This window comes from Anarhichas minor, unplaced genomic scaffold, assembly GCF_050575085.1.
Source record: "Anarhichas minor isolate MPS153535 unplaced genomic scaffold, ASM5057508v1 ptg000014l, whole genome shotgun sequence".
Classification (NCBI taxonomy): Eukaryota; Metazoa; Chordata; class Actinopteri; order Perciformes; family Anarhichadidae; genus Anarhichas; species Anarhichas minor.
Genome location: NW_027466460.1, coordinates 8,527,521 through 8,551,395, shown reverse-complemented (window position 1 = coordinate 8,551,395; position 23,875 = coordinate 8,527,521). Strand labels below are relative to the sequence as shown.

The following is a 23,875-nucleotide window of genomic DNA, read 5'->3' as shown; positions in this document are numbered from 1 at the left end:
ATGTTGGCCCGGCTCCATACTCGGACCAAATTTAGTCATACAAAGGCGAGGGAGAGCGAGGAGGAGGAGGGAGGAAGGGGTGGAAAAGGGAGGCGGTGGTGGGGGGAGTCGGGGATGAAAGAGCCAGCCGCCGCAAGATCAAAGGCAGCCGCGGCTCCGCCCCGCTAACCCCACCTCCGCGCTTTATAAAGATCTGCCTCCCCATCCCAACTTTGATTCTCACGCAATCTTTCACTGCTCAGACTGGCACAGAAAGAACTGCACTTCTGCTGCTTTTTCTGTTGTTTATTTCCTTTTTCTCATGAGATAATCGAGTCTCCAAGACTCAAGTTCTTCTTTTCTTTTGATAATATTCCCAAATTTTCGTTGCCTTTTTGTTGCATATTTGCTATTATTAATTTATTAAACAATGTATTTATCTTGTATTTATTTGAATGTATTTTTAAAGAGTTATTGTGTGCCAATCATTACTCCCCAAACTGGGTATATCTGTGTGTGTGTGTGTGTGTGTGTGTGTGTTAAAAATGAATGAAAATATAAAATGTGTCATCTTTATCATCTTTATCATATAGATCAGATGGGTGTCTCAGACTTAGAACTTTATATAAATAGAGGTAGCTAACATGTCAAAGTTTTGGGACCCCTGGACCAATACATCACATTTTATTATCTCGCCAATGTGGCACATACTTATATATACAACATTGTTTTGTTGGATTGCAATAGCATACATTTAATATTTGCACATATTGTTAGAAATAAATGGAAAACATTAGAAAACCGCAAGCATGCCCTTGATATTTATAAAAAAGCAATTGAAAGAGGTAACAATAAACAGACACCCCCCACCCACCTCTTTACCCAAATGCTGAATACACAAATAAATAAATGATAAACACATATGATTCTGTTATAGGTTAATGATGTTTAACCAGATACACACCTTACTTGTATTATTTGTACACATGGAACAAACCCCTAAATATATGTTCTCTTCTTCTCACGTGGGAACCAAGATTGTTGGGTATTACCGCAGAAAATAACACTGTTGCCAATTCTTGCGTTTATATTAAATTTCACCTCTCCTGTGCCGGCCAAACAAGTTTAAGCTCATCTTGCCCCCCCCCCCCCCCCTCTATTTCTGCTATAATTTTTATTCATCATGATTGTTTTAACCGATCACACCACTGCGCGTGTGTCAGCCTCACCGCTTCTTTCCCTTTTCTTCTTCTTCTTCTTCTTCTTCTTCTTCTTCTTCTTCCCCTCCCGTCTGCCCATTTGTTGTGAGCCGCGTATAAATCTCTCTCTCAGGAGGAGTGTCAATCGGTGCGGTGTCAATCAGAGTTTCGACTTCCCTTTCATCTCTCCTTCCTCCCAATGACTGAAGAGAGGAGGAGGAGGAGGGAGCACAGCTACATTACCAACACACACATACACACACTGGTTACATTACACTGTGGAAGCAGTGGGAAGTCGGTCCACACGAGCGAGGTTTTTTTTTCCTCCTCTCTACCTTCTTTTCTGATTGTTTTATGACTTTTTGCTTTTATCCCTCCTGCGTCGAGGATGTATTTTGAAGCATGAAAGCGGCGTACCGCGTTGCTTGTTGTCTTGTCTAGGTGTTACAACTGTGTTTTGTTCCAGTTGCACATCCATCAGTTTACCTTTTCACCCCCAGACGGTGTTTTGGTTTTGTTAGCCTACTTTTTTTTTGTTTTTTGTTCCCCCCACTTTCAAGGACGACGCAGCTTCTTCACTGGACCACGGAGGAAATATTATTTCTCACTTTTAGAAATGCACTTTTTTTAACGTTGTCTATTTTTTTTTTTTACTGGACCATATCCGTCGTCGGTTGTGTGTGTGTGCGTGTGTGTGGACTGAAACACCAGTGATGATATTTTAACTCGTGGTTTGTCTTCCTTTTTTACCCCCCCCCCCCCCCCCCCTCATGACATTGAGGCGCGCACTGGAGAGCCTTTTACATCTCAAGTTTAGCATATCAAGTTATTCTGGGTCTGAGCTTTCAGCCCTTTTTAAGTTCAAACAGTCGTGTTGAAAAAGAAAAGGACGCCGACACGAGCCCCCGCTCCTCCTGTTGCGTCGGTAGAAACACACCGGCAGCGTGTTCGCACGCCGCTTCCAGTGACTCGACGCTCCGGTCAAAGAGGGAGACGTTTGCTCACTCGGTTTCGGGGGGATTTTAGTGGGAGCTTTTCTCCCCCACTGTAGTTTCGGACAGTGCTGGCGCGCGCGCGCGCGAGCGTGTGTGTGTGTTGTCTTTGGTTTTTCTCAGTGAAACAAACAGAGTAAAAACAAATACAAAAAAAAAGAAAATGCCACAGTTATCAGGCGGCGGCGGAGACCCGGAGCTGTGCGCTACGGACGAAATGATCGCGTTCAAAGACGAAGGAGACCCGCACAAGGAGCAGATCTTCGCCGAGCTCAGCCACTCGGAGGAGGAGGGAGACCTGGCGGACATCAAGTCATCTCTGGTCAACGAGTCGGAGAGCAGCCCCAACAACAACATCCACCACGTGAGTAATGCTGCGTGTTGTGACTGATGTGGTGGATGAAGAAGGTGCAGAGAGGAGAAGCATGCCTGCATCAGGCCAGTTAACAAAGTTGTTTTGGGGTTTTAATCATTTAAAGACCTGGTTTCCGTTCAGCTCTTGGCCCCTTTTCTTTTTTAATTTATTACTCAGGGCTTACCTCAATTGATTTGACAGCTTTGAAAGATGGGGTGAGCTTTAAAGAGCAAATAGGCCTAAAATGACCCTGCTCAGTTTCATAACGTCTTAAGCATTTTTATCATAAAGATTTATCTAAGAATAGAAAAAAAACACAAGCTGAGTTCAGGTGCATTTATAGCCTTAACTGAACTTTGACCTTTAAATTGTATTTAAAAATGAGCTTAGTGATGCAGTAGCACTGCAGTCTACTGACTCAGGTGTACCAGCTCCACCTCCAGAAACCTCTACATGTTACATCCTAAGCACCCAGTGAACTTGCTTTTTTGGAAACATTATCAGTGTAAATGCACACTTGAACATCTGTGGCAGTTGTAGTTCATTAGTGTGTGGTAAGATATGGAAACCAAAAAAAAAAAAAATGTAATTATATAATTTAAGATGTAGGAATTGGGGCCTTGTGTGCTGCCAGTGACAAGTAGGCTAACAGCTGTATTTGCAGAGGTTCAGGTTGACCTTCGGCAGCTGGTAACAGCAGACACATTGGCTTAAAACCTATTGACAAACGAGATGATTCATATATTTCATCCAATTCTTTTGTGACCAAGATGTGAATCTTTTTCTGACATCATCATGGTATTTGATAATTGTCGTGTTCGTTTAATACCCCAATTATATATTTATTTTGCATGCTTTTGGGGTCGAGAAAAATATTGAACACATGTACAGCTGCATTAGATCTGGTCCACCCTCACCGATCCGATTAAAAGCAGGCATTAAGATTAAAATCAAAAGAAATGTATTATGTATGTAAATGCAAATTTAATCTCAATATAAATGATGAATTTTGAATGTTTTCAAAAATGTTACCTTTTAATTCTGTGCTCGCAAGATGCCATTTTATAAGTTCACATAAAGACGCAGCGTGGTCATGAAACATCACAGTTTGAATTCATTTCGTTTACTACCCGTGCACCGACCTCAGGATGCAGGCTGCAGCTTCCCCATCACACAGTTAAGTCGCCTGTTTTTTGTTATTAACCGCAGTGTTAATAAAATTTTGGGCACATCCTGAACGAGACTATACACATCCACCACCAAAATGTCCTAGAGACACACGAGACAGAGGCTGAATGTTAATTAGGAATCCAGTGAAGCTCCCCTCGCTCAGCTTGAAGCCATCCTGAGGGGTCTGAACTCCAAAAAGAGGTCCTCTTCCCAATTCTCAATCGCAAAGAGAAAGGAAATGGCTGTGCGAAAAGCAGGGGATTTCTATTTCTGTAAAGCCAAAAACTGTCTCCACCATTTTCTCTTTTCATGGGGATGATTTTATTTCCAACATAACTACACATAAACTGAGAGATGAAACTGAGAGTGGGCCTATGGTATTGAAAACAAGTTAATTTGTAAGCTCCTTAAGGACATGAAGCTTAATTAAGTGGTTCTTTTGAAGCTTTGATGCAGGCTGCTCCATCACCTCTCTATAGATGGTTGTGTATGTGTGTGTGTGTGTGTGTGTGCGTGTGCGTGTTCAAGCTTGTTCTGCTTTGGTGACAAGCAAAAGGGACGGCATTTGTCCCAGCAGTGTTTGTGGGTGTCTGACCGAATCAGCATGTTTGTGTGTGTAACCGCGTTTCAAGGCCGTCTTAATTGATTCACCATCATTTACATTTTTTATTCTTTTTCTTTTTCTTTTCACAGGCAGCTAGACAGTCCCAAATACCGCAAGATTCATATCATGAAAAACACAGAGACCATTTGGAGGATGGTAAGTGACGCCGCCTTCAGCGAGAGCTCGTTATATCAGCATGCTCTATCGGAGCAACCAGCACGTCGTTTAGCTGCAGCGAAGCCTCCGAATTTCAGAAGGATTCGTTGCAGCTCGAGAAGTTGAGGTTTTTAAGAGAGAACGGTGGGGAAAAAGTGCAACCTCGTTTTCCCCACACAGAAGTGATCAGTCACACTCTTGCACTGTTGATCCTCCTCTTATCAGAGCCCCTGTTTTTTTTTATTGTTTTTTGCTGCACTCAGACAGATAATCTCAGATACAAGTCTGGTCAGGACACACTGTACCTGTTACCTCGTAGATGAGGGTGCCTGCAGAGTTGGAAGCAGGAACGAATATGCCCATTTCAGATGTGTTCATTTTCAGAAGGATTAAAAATCCTACAAAGGAATAAAAAAAAAAAGAAAAAAAATCACATTTCTGTCTCTTGTGTTCCTTTATCACCACAACAAACTATTCCAGCTCTCTGGTCGCACGGTTGCATGCAACATGTTGCTGCCGCCCGGGGCTCTTTGCTCTCTGGGTATTTGTATTCTGACCCGGCGACCGCATGTCGTCATTAGGGCTTCGAGGAGGAGTGTGTCTCCTCTTTGTTCCTGAATAGGATCCCCCTCAAGCCAAACACTGGCTTTCTTCACAACAAGATCCATGTTGCCATCAGGCTGTATACCACAAACACTCCCCCCCCCCCCCCCCCCCCCCCCCCGGGCCTTATTACTCCGTGCGCAGTTGAGCGGCGAGTGGCGCTGCATTGAGGCCTCTTGAATAAAGCTTCCCCCTCTCAGGTCAAAGGCACAGTGGAACTGTCGGGGCGTCTCCTGTTTTGACACAGTCTGTATGTTCTTCTAATTGGTGCTAATTGGCACAGAGGGGCTCCATTGTTCTTCTGTATAATACGACCCCTCCTCTCCAAGACGGGAAGAAAGGGCACAAACAAAAGGCCCAGGCGAAACGAGGCGCGGGTTAAAGCGATCGACAGTGATATTATTACGGCTTCAGAAGAGGCAGGGAGACTTTGTGCTCAGCGTTTATCATTAATAACCCTCTGATTTATTGACCGAAGTAAATTTAGAATTTTGCCATTCGTAAGATTTGTTTATCTGAGCTCCAGGGTGGTGAGAAATACAAAGAGTTTTGATGTTGATACATTTAAAAGAATGGCTTCATAGGAAGCCTTTTTGCAAACATGCAGTAAATTGACACTTCTTTTTTTTCTTATCAGGAAAACTCCACGACCTGTACAGTAAAGGGCATCCGTACCAGGGCTACCCGGGCTACATCATGATGAGCAACATGAACGACTCCTACATGAACAATGGCTCCCTCTCGCCGCCCATGCCCAGAACGGTCGGTACCAGCTCGCTTTTCTTGTGTGTGTAACAATGTCAAAAACATGCTTTTGCTTGAGGCTAACAAAACGTAAACTAGCAACTCGGCTGAAGGGCACAAAGGTATCCCACCTTTCCCAATTTTGCGTGGCAAGGATTTATAGAAAAAACTCTTGAATCAGTGTTATTTGGCAGTATACTTGAGGCAAGACATTTATTTTCTTTGGTGGGTTAAGGTTTATGTTTTTTTTGTTGACGTAGTTAGAAGTTGGTAACGTCGCGCTGAAAGTGCTCGTCTGGAGCAACACATTTGGTCGTTAACACACTCTTGTGGGGTCAAATGCAACAACAAACATGGAGGATGATGATAGACCTGCAGAGATTTGACTTCCTGTTGCACCTGCTGAGGTTAAACGGATGTTCAGGCGCTGTTTGGGATATCACTTGTGAAGTAACACGTGACTGAGGATGAAGAAAAGAAAGCAACCTGTTGCTGGACCTGTCCACAGACTCTAATACGCGGTCTCGCTTTTAACACATCTGAATTACGATCCCTTGGTTTCCATATTGATGAAGTCAAAAATGAAATCAAATTCCATTAAAGAATCACAGAAAAAGATATTGTAATACTTAATCAAATCAGCACTTAAATAAAAGATATGGTATTGCAGAATGTGCACCTATTTCTGGCTCTAATTTTCAATGTCCCTAAAAAAGAAGACATTGTTAACATTGGCTTTCGAGCATTTGCTTCTATTTCATTTTGTGGTTTGGAATGTTCCTCAGACAAAATAAGCAATTTTGAGATAACGGTGATAACTTGTTATATGTCCTTGTTTATAAATGTTAGATACCAAACATTCGTTAAAGAAGAATCAGATAAGGCTCATAAGAATATAATCCTTATAGTCGCAGCCCTACATGAGGCTAAGAAAAGGTCATCAGCTAATATACGGCTGTTTTCATGGCCTCTTTTTAAAATATTAAAAATGAAAATAGCGTGTTTATAAATAGCTTACAAAATCTCATGCATGTCAAAATGCATGCAGCACAATATATTACCAAATAAAGATTTAATATGAACCAATCAGTTGCTTTGAATTCACTATCATACCAGAAGAACATTTAGTGTGGAATACAACAATTCAATGAGAAAAAACATCCTCCACCTGACCAACAACCCTAACCCTAGCCCAGCATGACCGAGGAGGCCCGAAGGCGACGTCAGGTCCCTGCACTGGAGTTCATAGTAGCGTCCAGGGGCGGCGTGTGTTGTTGCAGATATCGTCCCTGTAATGGTATCAATTTCAGGCCAGCTGGCAGGTCTCTCACTGGCGGCTTCCTGTGTCTGTCCCGTTTGCAAATTTCTCCTCTCAAGACAGACATAGAGCGCATGGGGCACATCAGCAGCTGTCCACTCTAATCCGGTTTTGTCCAAAGTCTCTGAATTGCACTTGGGGAAGACGACCAGCCTGCGGTTTTGGTTCCTTTCACACAGGAAACGCTCGCACACAATGTTCTGGGTTTTGTTTGTGCTTTTTTTTTTTTTTTTTTTTTGCAGCTCGTACGCGTTAGTTTCATCAGCGCAAAGTTGGGAAACGTGAGCTCTTGTTGTAAGAGTCGGCTCTCGGAGGCAGATGTGATTGTTGGGGGGCAGACGCCACATGCTGTGTGTAAAGGAACTTCATTCACACGCAACTCTATCACGGGATGGTGTTAAAATTGCATTGCATTGCTTCTCTCTCTGCCAAAGTCGGAGAGGGTGAAAGTACGTGACATTGTCGAGTAAACGTGATTAGCTCACGATTTGAACCTCTTCATGTTGACAAATAGAGCGGTTTATGACATGTGGGGTGCGATGCTTTTCACGTTCTCTGTTTATGGCTTGTTTTCTGGTCAAATCTTTATCGGTTGTTCCATCGTACGCAGAGGGGTCTGCGTGGAGACCAGCTGACTGTGTGAGAGGAAATTACCCCTCACTGCAGATGAATTAGGCCAGGCAGCTAGACAGCGTACTCACTGCCAAAACTTTTAAAGCCCCGCTTTCATTTCATTTACCATGGCTGCTTTTTTTATTTAATTTTCACCCAATTCCCCCCCCCCCCCCCCCCCCCCCCACCCTGTCTTCAATAAAACGGTAGTCATTTCATATACGTTTCTCTCACTTATCCAATAAAAAGAGCCGAGGCTTTGGTGGAGGAATCACGGAACACGAGTCTTCTGGCTTTCTCACTGATGTCAGCTCGCTGCCGGCCACCGCAGCCACAGTATCTGCAGGCCTGGGATCAGTTTTCACCGAGATCAAAGGCACATTCTCCCTTTCATTCTCTTCCATCCCCAGCCCTGCCGCCGCCCCCCACAATCCCAGTAGTTTAGATTGATTTCCATTGACCATGACATTCCTGCACATGCCGTCCAGTCATGATGGAGCTGCTGGGAGTAGCTGATTGTCAGCAGATTTTAGGGCTTCCAGCTTGATAGGTCGCCTCCACCCACAAGAGCCTGAGACTCTGGTGTCAAGACGCCTAATGGTGTTCAGTTGCGCATTCGCGTTGACCACTTCAAAGAGTCAGCGGTGTGTTACGGATACCCTCGTGTTTACGTAATCCAAGAGCTCTTTTAGGATGTGGAGTCTGCAGGGTATCCTGAGCACAAAGTCTAGTGATTTGGAGAGTTCATCATGTGAGCTAAATCTTTTCCTTGAAGGAGCAAAAAAAGGGCCATTGTGTGTTTAGTGAGCATGATGCTTGGGACTAGTGCCTCAAGTAGCTTTATGTATACATGCGCACAAAAAGAAATGATGTAAAAGGTATATTTCTAGTGTCTTAGTGATATATTACGACACCTTAGGGCATTTGGACTGATGGCAAAGTGACAGGACAGACCGTGCACTGAGACGGCAAAGACTTGTTTCTGATTGTGCTAGTTAGTATGTATACATTTTACTGATTGCTGTTCGGCTGTAGAAATATACGTGTTTATTTCGGTTCTAGTCAGAATTGAGATTTAATCATTATACTTTAGGACTCTTTCTGTCCCCTCAGCTCACTGCAAACAGCAATGTGTCCTGTCCCAGGTCCCCGATATGCATACATGAACATGCTTATAGTCAGTTAAAAACCCAGTAAAGCATATGTATCTTCAAGAAACCAAATCTCTCCAGAATAAATCTGGCCGTGTTAACTTTTAGCCTCTTACACCCTGATTAAAGAACCGGGTTTGCGTGTTTGAATTGTGTTGTTTTCTCTCTGTTCTCTGTGTCTTTGTGCTTGTTTATTTTAAGAAATGAACATTTTTAACACTTTTACGATGTTGGTCAGAATTATCACAATAGCCGATAACGGTATTGAGGATAATGGTTGCTAAGTATAACTCCTCAGAGCGTTTAGGGTGCCATCGCTTCAGGATTGATGTGTGGAAGAAGAGAAGTTCGGTGCTTTGACGGGCTTTTGTCTTCTCCTTCAAATAAGCGAGTGAGGATGTGAACATGACAGCTTCTAAATAAAGATCAACGTGCTCGTGATGGACGGTGCATATTTTTAAATAACCTGAAACCTATTTTCAGATTGTGTTTGTCACAGAAATGTTTACCTTTTGGTTAAAATCACAAGAAAGACCTGTTTTACATGCTCATCTGTGGGGTTTAAAGAAACCGCACAACCTCTTAGCTCACGACATCTTACCGGAACGAGATAAAGACACAACTGCCTCTTCATGGCTCTGAAATGTTGACAGTGCAGCGATATAGCACAAGGTGTTTCACCTGACTGTGTTGGAACAGTCTCATGGTCTTGAGCAACAGCTCGAGGAGAGGAACGGATAGAATCGCGAGTTTTTTAAGCCTAGTTTTGCCTGCTATGGTGGGGGGGGGGGGGGAGTTAAGAGAGCTCCATCTCCTTTTTTCCCCCCTTTGGACCCTCCATTGCAGATCCTCATGGCGAGGAGGAGGAGGAGGGGGTTCGTGGAGGGGGTGAAGAGCTGTACTTCCCTTTGATGTAGTGAGAACGTGACGGATGTGCTAGCCAGTGTCTCGCAGCGTGGAATCACTAACCCAGGCTTACCTAACGGGATTTGGTGGGACCGCTCTGGTGTCCCTCAGTGCCATGTGTGTCCTGAGCTCATGCCCCCAGCACTACCGTGGAAGATCCCTGTTAAAGAGAACACTACATTTACCAGCAGCCTTCCATGTCCACACATAATGTTCTAGATGGCAGCTTATGGCAACCTTGTGTAGTTTTTTCCCCCAAGTCTCACTATAGGGTGGACATGCTGTGTGAAGTTTAGCAGAGCTGAACGCAGCATTTTTGTCTTTAGCTGGACTCCATACGATCATCCCACTGCCATGATCATCTTTAGTGCGGTACTGCCTATATGTTTGTCTTAACTCTAAAAATAAATGGAGATTATATAGCTCTCAAAACACAGAAGTATAATTGCCTCATTTCATGCTGTACACCAAATCAGTACAAATCAAAGAGTCACGCTGACATTGATGTCATCTGCTGTGCAGCTCTATCAAACAGCGAAATATATGTGTGTGTGTGTGTGTGTGTGTGTGTGTGTGTGTGTGTGCACAGGACAGCGGCAGGGACCTCACACAGAAGAAACACTCGGCGTCTCAGAGTCTTTGTAGTGCTGCTGGCGCTGAGTCGTGGTGTTTCATAAACAGCACCATTAACGCCGAGGTCTCCTCTCGTCCTGCGCTGTATGGGTGATGCCGGCTGACACATTTACTCCACATGCACGCTGCTAATGACGCCATGTGGTTGCAATCACCTTATCGGTGGGTTTCAATCTCGTGAAATGGAGCTCGGCAGAGTGATCGTGTGACAGGACTAAGAGATACGCACTGTTTGTTTAAGAGGAGAGCCACAAACACCAGGCCATGCTGATTGATTGGAGCATTAAAGAGATAGTTAGACTTCTATATGTTTATACTCTTAAAACCTCCTGAAGTATTATCTGATTTATTTTAACACATTAAAACCAATTTTAAGGAGGCAGGTTAAGAATTGACATGAGAATAAAAATGAGAAGAAGTTAAAATCATTGGGTGTTGGAAATGCTGTGAATTTGTGTTTTCCTATATGTGTGTGAGAAAAAGCAATCGGGGGTGTCATGGTTGTGAGCCTGACGTGCAGACGCACACTTCGCCACCAGCCGCTGTTTATTTTGGGCATGCGTTGCTGCTCAAAGCGAAGCGCTCACAGATGATGACACTTTCTTCGCTCCCCGTCCTCCCACTGAGTTGGATGAAGCTCAACCAATCGAGCGGCGCCGCCCGGAGCCAGCCAGTCAGGCTTTACGTGGACGGAGCCCACAACACCTGCTCGGAGGACTTCACTCCTCACCAGCGGGCCTGCCACTGATCTCCAGGGGTCAGTGGAGGGCCTCGCCAAGGTTGTCCCCTTATGCCCAAACCTGGGTGTGCACTTCCTGTTAAGGGTGGATCACACCAGGAGACTACAGGGCGGCGTACGGAGTGTTTTTGACATGTTGTTGTGCAACCTGACGTAACTGTTGGTGATGTTATGACTATGCTTAGTTAAATGGAACAGTGCGTAAAGTGGTCGTCACTCGGCAAACTGTTTTGTTGTTTGTTATCTAAAAACAGGGCACGTGTTTCACTGACCGATTGGGTCAGTCTTTAAGCTACGCTTGAAGCTCGTCAGTGGTCCCTCAAAGCGGATCACAGTGCCTCGCTGTTCCCCGACACAGTCGTGAAATGAGTAAAAACATGAATAGCTTTATTGACTTCATCCTGACAGCTCGTAGGTCTCTATATAGAGGCGAGCAGTGTTCCGGCTAGTAAACTGCCGCGATGGGGAACAATAGGACCACAGGAGTGAAACATGGGTGCAAATGCAGCCGGCTGTGTCCAGACTTCAGAGAAGCTCAAAAACAGCCCTCACTTTGTCCAGCGAAGAAACAGAGCGATGATCAATAGCTGCTCTGTTTTCTATGAAGTTGGTCAGTCTCTGGCGCCGCTCTTTTCCCCTCCCTCCTCGTCTTTGCTGTTTCATATTTTTCAGAAGCTCATTATTTCTTTCTGCTGTGGGTGTGAGTGTTAAAGAGACTCACATGCAATGTGCATCTGACAGCGCTAAAATATTAATGGTCCCCAGTGTAGGAGGTTGGTATAGGGCCTACATAGTGGCAGTACAAAGGGTGCCTTCTCGCCACCAGGCTTCATTAACGGAGCTGTTAAAATGAATGGATGTCTATAGCTTTCTTCATGCCGCCTTTTTTTTTTTGTGTGTGCGCTAAACATCATCAGATCACTTTCTCTTTGTGTAACAAATGCATGGCATAGTGTAAGAGCTCAACTACGCTGTTGAGCTTTCTGCAAAGAGGAGGGCTCTGCTATCCGTTCGTTTTGTGTGGTCTCAGCCATAAAAAAAAAAAAACAGTTCTTTGACGGTGAAAAAAAGCCTGTCTTTAATTTCTGGGAAACCCATAAAAGTTTGTCGCTCCTTTCATATTGGCTGCGGAATTGAAAACAAATGCTACATTCTCCCCTCCTCTCCTTTGAACCGGCCAATTATGGAGTTGTGAAAATAAAAATCAGTCTGTAGATCTCTTTACCCCCCCCCCCCCACCCCTTCTCTTTCTCCCTCTCTCTCACACTCTTTCTTCCTCAGTAACTTTCTTTCCCCCCCCCCTTGTTTTTGAAGAAACCAAGGGGGGATCACTGATGTCAAAGTCAAAACCAAGAGCATTAAGAAAACTGGCGAAATGCAATACAGCTGCAATCCGACATGACGCTAGAAAATAGGGCTGAGGAGCAGAAAGCCTCTCTCCCGTATTCCCAGGGCGCGCAACTGCTCCCGGCCTTGGCTTTGATCTCTTCAAAGCCTCCTGCCTCCTACTAGATGGAGAGTCTTGGCTCTGCCGCTCGTGAGCGCTGGAGAGAGGCAGGGAGGGGGGGGGTGTTTTTTCTTTAGGGGGGGGGGCGTCGTCTTTTCCTTTCCAGGGCTAAAATCAATCACGGTGCCGAGGCAATTATGTGTAATTCAACCCCAGCCAGATTAGTGACTCCTGTTACCTGAGCGACCAGGAGCTCTGTAATCTGTGAGACACACCGGCCTCACCGGCCAAAAAAAGGAGTAGCCAGGAACAGGCAGAGGGCACTTGAGGGAGAAGGAGGGGATCGAGGGGGGGGAGCGGGGGGAGCGGCGCTGAAAAGCAGGCTGCCATGCTGCCGTCCAGCAGAGCAGAAAATCTGAGTACAATGGAGTGATTACACTTGCAGATGTAGTCCGCGTTGGTGACGAGGTGCATGTGGAGGACGGAGAAGAACCGATGGCCGTGGAGCTTGATAGTTAGCGTGCTAACTAGCCAGGTCTCTTTTGTGTTGAAACACGTGCGTGATGTCCCCCCCAACTGCTGCGCTTCCAGTCCTTCCCCCACCATCCGCCACCCCCCCCCTCCAGTGCCATATCTCGATCCCTCATGCCCTCCATGAGGGCTCCGAAATGCAAGCTTGGCTAAGGCTCCTGCCCCAGGCGCCCAATTTACTATGGCTGGAGAAAAACTCAGTGGCCCCAAGTCACAGAGGAAAACAGCAGAGCTGAATGTTGCTCTTTCCCTGCTGCTGCAGTTCGTCTGATCTGTGCAACTGTTTCAGTGTCTTAACACACAGCAGTGTAACAATTTACACCCTTCTGTTTTTTTTTAACGTGGCTTACTGAGATTTATCCCAATTATGTTTGCTCCTAGTTTAGGCAAATCTAGAAGGTGGTAGGAGTTTGATGCTCATGACTAATACCGCCTAGCGTACGTTATGAGATTATTTATTTGTACGACTTTTTTTTTTTTAAGCCCGTGATATTTTCATGTGGGGTTAAAAACCATTAATTGGAGGTTGGGTAGAGGGCAGAGGATAAAGTGCAGCTTCGCATTATCGGTATTTGATTGGAAATATGTAATGGCCTCGGCTGTTATTCAGTCTGTAAGCGCTGATGTCACAGGGACGAGAACAAGGCTTTGTTTTTTTCCCCTCAGCAGTCACTTGATGGCGGATGATGAAACCCACAAAGATATCCAGCAAGAATGTGTTTGTTCATCTGATGAGCTCGTCGAGCGCTCCGTGTTTCTTTTGATCATCGGACTACTCGGCTGCTGATTGAAGGCACTTATTTCCCTCACGGGACGTACACATTGAATAAATTAGATATACCGTCCCGTAATAGAACGTAGATGATCAGGACCTTGATGTCTGCCATAGTTTTAACTAGGCAGCCTGACAGGCAAGTGGAGCTGCCTCTAAAAATATAAAGGTCACGCTGAATGGATTATGTGGCATCAATGGGAGCCACCGTCCAGCGCAGCGGGAGCCCCTTAAATCCACTAGCAGCCATAACCCCTCGGCTCAGGGGCCAGGTGACGCTTTTCATGTCCTCCAATGGAGAGACATCACAGAGGCATCCTCCACTTTGAGCTGCCCGTCATCAAACAAGGCATCAAAACATCAAATCAATCCACCCCCACTGTATCTGTCTTTTGAAATGATAGATGAGGGGAAATGGAAGTGCCCACTGCTCCCCCCCCCCCCCCTTTTACCACCACCAACTAAAATCTACATCACTACTGAAGCAGTGATAGAGGGAAAAGGTTGTGCTAGCCATTTATTCGAAAAGTTCAGACCTGGGGTCACACAGGGCCAATTTTACATGGGTTTATTTTATGAAAGGGTGAAAACAGGTTATTACAGTCTCTGGGATTACTACTCTAGGATTACGAGAGCCAACCCTACCATGTATATGTGTTGGTTATTCAAGCTGTACTTAAATCCTGCTGCCTGTGATCGCAAAGATGTGTGTGAACATGATTGAACACAACTTGACTTTATATTCTCATAAGGGGATAAAAGGAACGACTAATTTGATTATTTCACATGTTGACTGTGGATTTGAGCCCTGATTACATAAAACTAAATATCCTACTTTTTACTTGTTACAGGAAAAATACATGAAAGATATACATTTATGGTTGCCAGGTATTGCCGCCTACTTTTTGTATTTTCTAAAAATATACTCTTTAATATATTAGATATTGGGATTTTCGATTAATCCGATTTTCCAATCAGTCAGAAAATATTCATTAATAATCATTTCCCCAGATCCAAAAGTTGTGTGTTATCCTTGTTTGTTTTATCTGACCAATTGTTCAAACCCCAGAGACATTAAGCTCCGGTCCTTCAATCTAACATCGCTGTCTTAATAGTCAAATGAGATTGAATTAAAACCCATGAGCAGTCCTCAATGAATAAGTCGAGCTAAGAGCTGAATTACAACCAGGGTGTGTTCATTGTGTGGCTTCTGTTTTTGTAGCATCAGGTGCACGAGTGTGCCCTGTAATGTTGCCGTAACCATATGCCCTGGGCCTCAGGAGCCCCCTTTGTGCTCCAGAAAATCACTATTACCATTTGTTTAGAGGTATCAAGGGATAAGCAGACGTTGTCCGTTGCCATGTTGTACACGGTGATTGTTTTGTTTGTATTAAAGCCCCCCAAAAAACCTGCTGCAGAGCTAATTGACGGGGCCGAGTTTTCATGTGACCGTTGAGATCCTGGGAGAGGTTCTTGAAGTGCTCGCTGCTTCTCTGGGGATGGAGAAAAGCCATTTGTTCAGTAGGGGGATCAGATCTGAATAGCTTTGTGCTTTTCATTCAGATCTTAACGGGGGCGTGTGCGCCTGGCTAGAAAAGAAACCCTAAAATGTGTGGTTTCATTAATGACTAATTCCAGGCTGAAAGGCAGTTGTTGGTAGTCTTTACCAGTTAATCCCTTAAAACGTGGATTCACACCCAAACAGTGGGCTGCTGGTTTTGTTGTACGGCCGGTAATGTGAATGAGCCGAAAGGCTCGCAAAGTGTTTCACAACCATGAATGTGACTGAGCAGTGTGGCAGGAGCTACCTCCTTATAACCAGGATCCAACTATGGCTGTACTTAACCGAGACGATATTCTACCTACACTTCAATTAATGGAAAATAAAATCTGCACATTATGTCTAGATTAACTGAATCGGCCACAGTGAACTGTGCACTCCGCCTGGGAGCCTAATGGATTATATATTAAACATAAAACGCTTTTTGCAGCATATTCAATTATTTTCAACCTAATCATTTTATACTTCAGTGATAATAACAGACCAGTCGACACACCTGCCCATATTCATATGATGACGAGTGGATGCAGTTATATTATGATCAAAACAATTATTTAGACGATTTATTAGACCAAACTTATTGACACATGACAATTGTGATACGTTCAGACTCAAAGCCTGTTAAGAAGTGTCAGGGTATTTTCTAATATCCGCCGCACCCACCTGACCCATTAAGAGATCGCCCAACCCGCAAAAAATATGCATTGATCAACCGATCCCAAACCGCAACCCCCGCCGACCTTCTGCCTTATAGCAGCACATGTGTCGGGACGGAGACACTGAGGACTGTGGTTCTCTCTGAGGCGCCCCTCGAAGGTCCTCCTGAGGGGAACCACTACAGCTGCCACAGCTGGAGCGATCGAGGGTTCTCTCTCTCTCCCCCCCCGCCCACAGTAGCGGGAAGATCTACCCTGAGTATTTGTTAAAAGTATGTTATTCTTTATTGTTAAATAGCAGCAAAGCAAGTAGCCTAAAACTTGAAGAAAGACATGAACTCTCTCCCTCTCACGCACAAACAAACACGTCGCTCCTGCCCCGAAAATAATGGATTATAAATGAATGAATAGACTTACTTATGAATGTAATACCAGTGATTGTCCAACCAATGAAAATGAAGTCAGACCAGAGCATATCGACCACCTGACCAGAGGGTGTCAGCGCTATTTGTAACATAATGAAAAGCACAGCTTTGCCTGCTGCTTGTCTAATTATGTAAAAAAGGGTGATTTTGGAAGTGAAGGGAGGCAGAACGGGTAGAGCTTTAAGCGCAGTCGTTCGTTCGGGTGAAGAGAGCATCGATCATGTGACTACGGGGTCAAACGTTCAGTCCCAGGCCTGGACACAGGTGTCATGACTCCTGAGGCGACAGGGCTTCAAAGCATTACATCATCTACATGTTTAACCCTGTCACAAGACGTTCGTCTTCTGTTTACAAAATTCTGGCATTTCCTGCGCATTTGACTTTTTGTTCCAGTAAGTCGTCAGTGGCACGGCCTCACTAACTCATCCAACGTCTTCATTCTTCCTATTCTTGCTCGCTGTGTTGGCGGGTGTGCATCTGTCTGAGTGAAATACAGAAGGAAAACTAGGTCAGTCCTCTCCGCAGCTCAGGCAGAGGCAGCTCTCATTCAAAACACCTTCCTATCCACATTTTCCGAGCGCGTGCCCATCGAAAACCTTCCCCACAAAAACATTAGCCTGCTGCCGTCTGCCCTCGTCCAGCTCTCCCTGCCTAGCTTGCAATGCTAATATCTACCCCTTTTCCTTTCCGGAGATGTAATGTGCAATGTTGCATGGGAGCTAGCTGGGGCTTAGAGAGAAGAGTACTGTCTCTAGCTCTCGTCTCCACAGGTAGAGACACACAAAGACCCCCACCAGACTCTATTTTCCCCCCTCAACGCTGAGCTCCCAAATCCAAACTGACAGCCATTCATGCCCAGAATACCTGGGCGAAAGCTGAGGGGGGGAAACACTATCTAGGTGTAGCAGGCAAATCCGCTCTTGTTCGACGGATCTATGAAGCTCCGGCATAAGGCAACTCATCAGCACTTTCCCCCCCCCCCCCATTCTGCACTGCGTTTTCCTCTCCCTCTTTCTCTGCGTCTCTGGTATTGTGCCGAGGCTAAGGTTTTAGCGCGCTCGCCACACAAAGTTAGCTTGTGCTGCGATTTTATTTGTGTACATCTCTCAGGGCCTTTTCGGGTGTTGTTGTTGAATGTGGATGTTGGCACCGCCGCGCTGCCTGGCATGAATGTAGCTACTCAGCAGACCAGAGCTGGCTTCTAATGATAAATCATGCAGTGTGTTAATGCAGCAGCAGGGTTGCTATAAATAGCCGCTGGAGAGGGATGACGATTGATTCGGGAAGAAAAATAAAGCGCCGCTCCAAATATTTTCAGCTTGTGGTCAGCTTTTAACGGCTGAGTTCAAACATAGGGCCCCAAGATTTACATTTTGCCTGGTTTAAAGCACACAGCTGATCAAGTAAGAGGCGCCGTGACGCAACTAAAGGCTTTGACACAGTTAGACACATTGACAGTGTCCAGATATACCAGGTATACCAGGTACAGGTCTTTTTTGTGCCACCGGTGCTGAGCAATGACACAGTTTTGGTGTCATCTAAGGTGCTGTTTGAGGATTTTCAGTCAACCTGTCTCAATAGATCCAAAGCAAGTGATGGAGCTGCAGAAAGCAGCCATGTTCTTTGTGGGGGTATAGACGCCTAGTAGGTGCTCGAGTGTGTGTGTGTGTGTGTGCGGTCTTCCTTTTGTGTATTTGTTTGCGTGTGCACTCGCAGGCCTGCTGACAGTGGCACTTCAGCAGAATGTTTGCCCTTTCCTCAGTCCTTTGATGTGACCAGGTCCCGCTGCGATAATGAGCCCTGTGCCCCGCCGCAAGGTGAACATCCTGCAGTTCGCCCAGGGCTCTGCCAGAGCAGCGGCCCAACCCCCACCACTCCTCCACCATACACACACACACATATGCACATGCACACGCTCTGCAAATACAACAGCGGAGGAGCAGACCATCACTCACATTTCCGAGATGTAGATATATTAAAATATGGAATATGTATGCAAAATTACAAAGAAATAATCTGTAACAATTACAGCAAAAACCTCCATTTCTTTGGTCTTTGTTACAATTCACATAAAAACCTGAGTTATTTTGTAAAGCAGTGGCACTACATTAGACCACATACAAGCTGCAACATGATTTCACCACAGTTCTATATAGAAAATGACTAAACTCTTACCCAACCCTACACTGCAGCTTCCAGCCTTCACCATCTTTTTTTAAAAGCCTGAACTCTTGAAGAACAAACCCGATGTCATAGTGATTTGCTGTTCCTACTTAACTTGCTGTATCTTAACAGCGAAGAAAAATAGCAACTGGATCATTCCTAATGTTCTGTTGCTCTTCTCCTCAGTTTTTTAATAGCTCCGCGACATATAGAAATTAAGAGTTGAACACTTTAAAAAGCGGATAAAGTCTTTTCATCTGGGGCAGGCATATTTCACACAAATTATCTCCTTTGCACATCCAGCGTGAGAGCTATAGGGTGATTGGTTCGCTTGGAGCACACGCTCTTCATGCCAACTGAAGGATGATGGGTAATCCACCTCGTCCTATTCAGTTGTGCATGGCGGTGGGAAAGGAGACAGTCAGCTGTTAATAGCGGCTTTGTGTTCACATGTAACATGTGTGAGTTAAATTCATTAAGCGTGTGGTTGTTGCCATCTCTGATCTCTTCCCCGTGTACCATGACCGTATTTTACAGCATGTCTATGTGCCCTCTTTCAGTCGAGTTCTGTGTGGATTTCACGTTAACACCGTGGCATGTGTCGGTCACGTGCAGTTAATGTGAAGTGTTTGACATGTGGCTTGCGCGGGTGTGTCGGTGGTATTTAGAGGACAGCGTGACAAGTTTCCTCGCATGATAAATTTGCGCCGCAACTTAGCTACTAAAACCATACCGCTGCACATGTGGTACATGCCTATTTTTGTCATCTACCAAACACCATCCTGCTTCTAGTTTGTGATTTATGATGATTTATACCTTTTATTCCCATTTTTACCAACTGGCCTTGCATTTCGGTGTCGCAGCGTCGGTTCAACTTTTGTACTCGGGAGTAGCACGCGAGGTTTGTGGTTGAACTAAAGGAAGAGAAGAGAAGGAGAGATTGGGAGGGTGGTAGTGGGTGGGGGGGTATCACAGATGTAAATGTCTCTCCAGGGTAGGATTTTCCTGTTATTCGTAGCCTCCTCCGCTCCTGTCCCCGTGGTTGGCTTCGCTTGTTTGTCTCATTACCCCGGGCGCGTGGCGCTCCTTCGCTTGCTGGCGGCCCAGCTTTCTTCTCCATTAATTGGGTTTCGTTACATTAAGCCCCCCTGGCCGAGGGGGCCATCCTGCCAATAAAACATTCCATTTTTAGCACTCCACTTGAAGCTGGTGGGGTTCAACCCGCTCTGTGAATGGTAATTGGTCATTTATTTAAGCTTCCTCAGGTTGGTCTCCACTGATTTTGGTAAAAGGGGGGGAGAGGAGGAGGGAGCTACAATGATCACATTGTCAGTGGATACAGTAGCCAAAGACTGTATTTAAACAGCCAGTGGTGGGTGTGCTCTCTCCCAGTGATTCACAGTTATTTTAAACCATTCCCTCAGGTGATAGCAATCATTATTTTATTGGAAATTTTACAGCAAACTCTTGATGAAAACTGGTTGTAATCACAGGACGATTTATTGCTTCGTCTTTTGATTCTTTCCTCTGTTCACTTCCTGTGCGGACAATCCTGTGAGTAGGTGAGGTTGCGTTTTTGGGGTGAGATGGGCGTCTTAGTGGAAAGATTTAGCATCATGGGAATCCACAGCCACCACTTGAGCTGCCATCTCCCCAGCTGTTTGTGAAACAACCTCATATGGTTTCCACACACTTGATTGTAGCTGCAGGCACGAAAAGTCCTCATTGCATATAAATTACAGAAGTGGGAAGTGATTATTATAACATTCCCGCTTTCCCTTTTTTCCACTCTTCTCCGCAGAAGTGGTATAATTGAGTGGAGGACAAAAGCCATGCTGTGCGAGGAGAGGGAGGGAGAGAGATGCTAAAAAGGCAATATACCACATACCACATAGACACAAATGTACAAACACGCGCACGCTCGCACTCCGAAAAACCATGGCAGGATGCTGGTGGAATCTGACGGAATACAAGTTCAGAGAAACAGGCGTGCCGTCAGAAAAATCCTCCCTCTGAAAAAACAATAAAGGAACAAAAAACGAAACGTCCCATATCCCTTACCCCCGCCCCCATTTTCAGACTGCACGCCAAGTCACTGGCTCCCCGTACTGAAGCACACTGGAGTGTCTCCTCCATGGAGGGCTTCCTGCCAGCTCCAGTTCCGCACAATGAATTTCTCTTAAAACCACATCTGAGGGGTTCTTTAGAAGGGCCGGCCAAGCCTGGATATGAAATTCCAAATGGAACGTTTTCTTCTCAATCCTCACCGCCTCTCCTCTTTCACTCTCCCTGAAAAAAATATGAATAGAAAGATCCTAAGCCTATTATTTCTCCTATACAATAAAAAGGGACCTCCAATATGGCCGCCCTCCATCGCAGCATCGCTGCTGCTGCTGCTGCTGCTGCTGCTAAGGGCATTTAGAGTCGGGATGGGGGATGAGAGGGGGTTAAATTGCATCAACGTGCCGTGACACTCACGGTTGGGGTCACTTGAGTGTCTCCAACTGCTTCCTCTAGGAAATTGGTAAAAAGGTGTCCGGCTTTTTCTGGGTAAACTTGCCAAGAGCTGCAAAGTGGGTGCAGCAAGCCAACGAGTCTTCACCTGGAGGAACTGAGATGGTGGCTCCATGACGACTGTTGGCACCGTAACTTAACAGTCAAAACGTGTTTTTCCACCATCATACGAATGTTTAGAGAGAGAGATGTAACGATGTAAGAAGCCTAAATAACAATGCTTTGCTCTTCCTTTCCTCTGAGAGCAAACCATGGTGAGTTGTGGCATGCAGTTTATGTAAATGTGAACCCCAAACAGCCGTAAACTGTGTATTGGTCACAGAGGCCTGCAGGTTTTTCTCTGGCGGATTTTCGCCATTATGGAGGCAGTTTATTAAGCAGTTGAGAAAAATGTGATATGACAGCTATAACTGGGAGAAGCACAAAAGAGGGCTTCTCTTCTGCGGAGGAAGACTATAGCTCTCTTAGATGCTAAGCAGTCTATCACATTTTTTTATTTCTTTCTGCGGTATCGTAGTTTATGTGTGTGTGTGAACAAGTATGAGAGACTAACTTTTGTTTCTGAAATGCTTTTTCTGTCTTTTCCATCCGCTACAAGTTGGAGAAGACTTCCAGCTAAGATGATAATCCCTCAGGTTCTTATCTCATTCCCACAGGATAACAAATGGGAGTGGACAGGCGTAAAATAATATGGGCGAGAATGCTATCACATAGCCCCTGGTGTAGGCCTGTCCCAGCCACCCCCCTTTAGGGTTAGCATCCCTTACTAATAAGCCTCTGTAGGATGAGGTCTGACACTCCCACAGTCGCAGATTATCCCGTCACCTTTGACTCTTGTTGACCTGGGGTCAAAGAACCACACTCACCTGAGCTAATGTGAAAAGCCTCTGCATTATGTCTGAGTTAGCTTTCAGGCAGGCTTGGCCTTATTTGTGGGCAGTGTGTCGCCATCTCAAACGCTACAATGTGGACCGTGCTTAGATGTCGGCACATGAAGGTTCTTATCAAGAGAGCAACTGGGAAAGAAATTGGCCCTGGGAGATGAGATTCCCATCCTGATAACAGAAATCAGATGCGTCATGTGGTTGAGGATACTGAGATATTTCTCGGTACACACACACACACACACACACACACACCCACACACACACACACATACTGCCCTCTGTGTTCCCAGTTAGGACGTTCCCAGAAGGTGGGGAGAGGGAGAGGCGGCTCTTAAGTTGAGGCCGGTGCCAGTCTGCGAGAGGTTCAGAAGAAACGCAGACATTCCAGCCACCCTTGTGTCCAAGGAGTTTTCTGCATGTGTGTGTGTGTGTGTGTGGTGGGAGTGGGCGAGGAGGGGCACCACTCACCACTTAGCACTGCAGGAATGTCACCTTGGCCGACACCCCGCTAGGACAACGACGCAACAGCTTATAAAGAACAGTCCCGTGATCACATCGTCTCTCCAGAAATCTAAGCGCGTGCTAAATTTAGACGAGTATCTCCAACAACATTATTTATCAGGTGACCGTTCCTCCGAGAGCACTCTGATCAAAATCTCACGAAGCGCTTTCGTTCGAAGCTCATGGGATCCCTCTGGTGTGAGACGTGAACTAATGTCTCTCCGATTAGCCACGTAACCTGTGGAGGTGATATTTTGACTGCAGCTCTGCTCTGGGCTCAGAATAGTAGATTTAGCATGGCTAAGCATTGCCATGTGTTCATTGCAGCTGAAGCATGTAAGCACTATTGGCTGAGGGGGGGGGGGGGATTGGGGCCGGGGATTTTTTTGGGGCCGGGCTCTGTCTATTTTAGTTGTCAGGAGGCAGGTCTCCCTGAGTCAGCCGGTGCTCAGGACACTCCTGACGTGATTACCCCTGCATTAAGAACCACTGCAGACATCTGTCTCACTCGCGCTCTCTGTCCACAGCCAACCCCCTCCCCCTCCCCCTCCTCCTCCATCCCTCATCTCTCCTTCCCCCGGCTCTTGCTCTGTAATGAACTCCCCTTATTCACCAGCTAATGACTGCCTTTGATCTCCCGCCTAAGACCACTGCTCTAGCTCTACCCTGCGAATCGTTCTTTTCTCTCCCCTCCCTTTGCTCTACCACTCGCCCGCTCCTATTCGCTGCAGCTCTTGTTTCTCTCTTTGACTTGTTTTTGCCTCCTTCCTTTTTTTTTCGGTCATGCTGACCGAGGCTATGCAATGTTTTGAGGTGCTGCTGCTAAAATCTGAAGAAATAGTTTTTCGTTACCTCTTTGACCATACTATTAAGCTTCACCCACATCTACATGGAGGCAGACCACCCCGCGCACTGTATGTGCCGTACCAGTCACCAGATCATGTGGTAGGGAACAGGGCCAAATAGCGCATGTATAATGTCATCCCTTTTTATATTGTTTTGTATCTTTTTCTTTCTCCGCAGTCCAACAAAGTCCCCGTGGTGCAGCCGTCCCATGCAGTCCACCCACTCACCCCGCTGATCACGTACAGTGACGAGCACTTCGCCCCGGGTCCTCACCCCCAGGACCTCAACAACAAACAAGGTAGAGACCGAGCCAACCGATCCCAACACGACGACACACGCACAGCCTGTACAACACGTGTGAGGCTGCAGGGTTTCACCAATAGAACTTTACAAATGATCCATGTTTCAAAA

At 45.7% G+C, this 23,875-nt stretch overlaps 1 protein-coding gene across 1 annotated transcript in view; it reads left to right on the top strand.

The window, feature by feature from the left end:
- Positions 1-1,215: 1,215 nt before the first annotated feature.
- Positions 1,216-23,875, top strand: part of lef1 (lymphoid enhancer-binding factor 1) — a 42,335-nt gene continuing 19,675 nt past the window's right edge. Inside the window, exons 1-4 of the mRNA XM_076091337.1 lie at positions 1,216-2,534; positions 4,389-4,455; positions 5,696-5,820; positions 23,642-23,762. Coding sequence (XP_075947452.1) covers positions 2,334-2,534; positions 4,389-4,455; positions 5,696-5,820; positions 23,642-23,762 — 514 coding nt within the window. The 5' untranslated portion in view covers positions 1,216-2,333. The remainder of the gene's footprint in view (positions 2,535-4,388; positions 4,456-5,695; positions 5,821-23,641; positions 23,763-23,875) is intronic.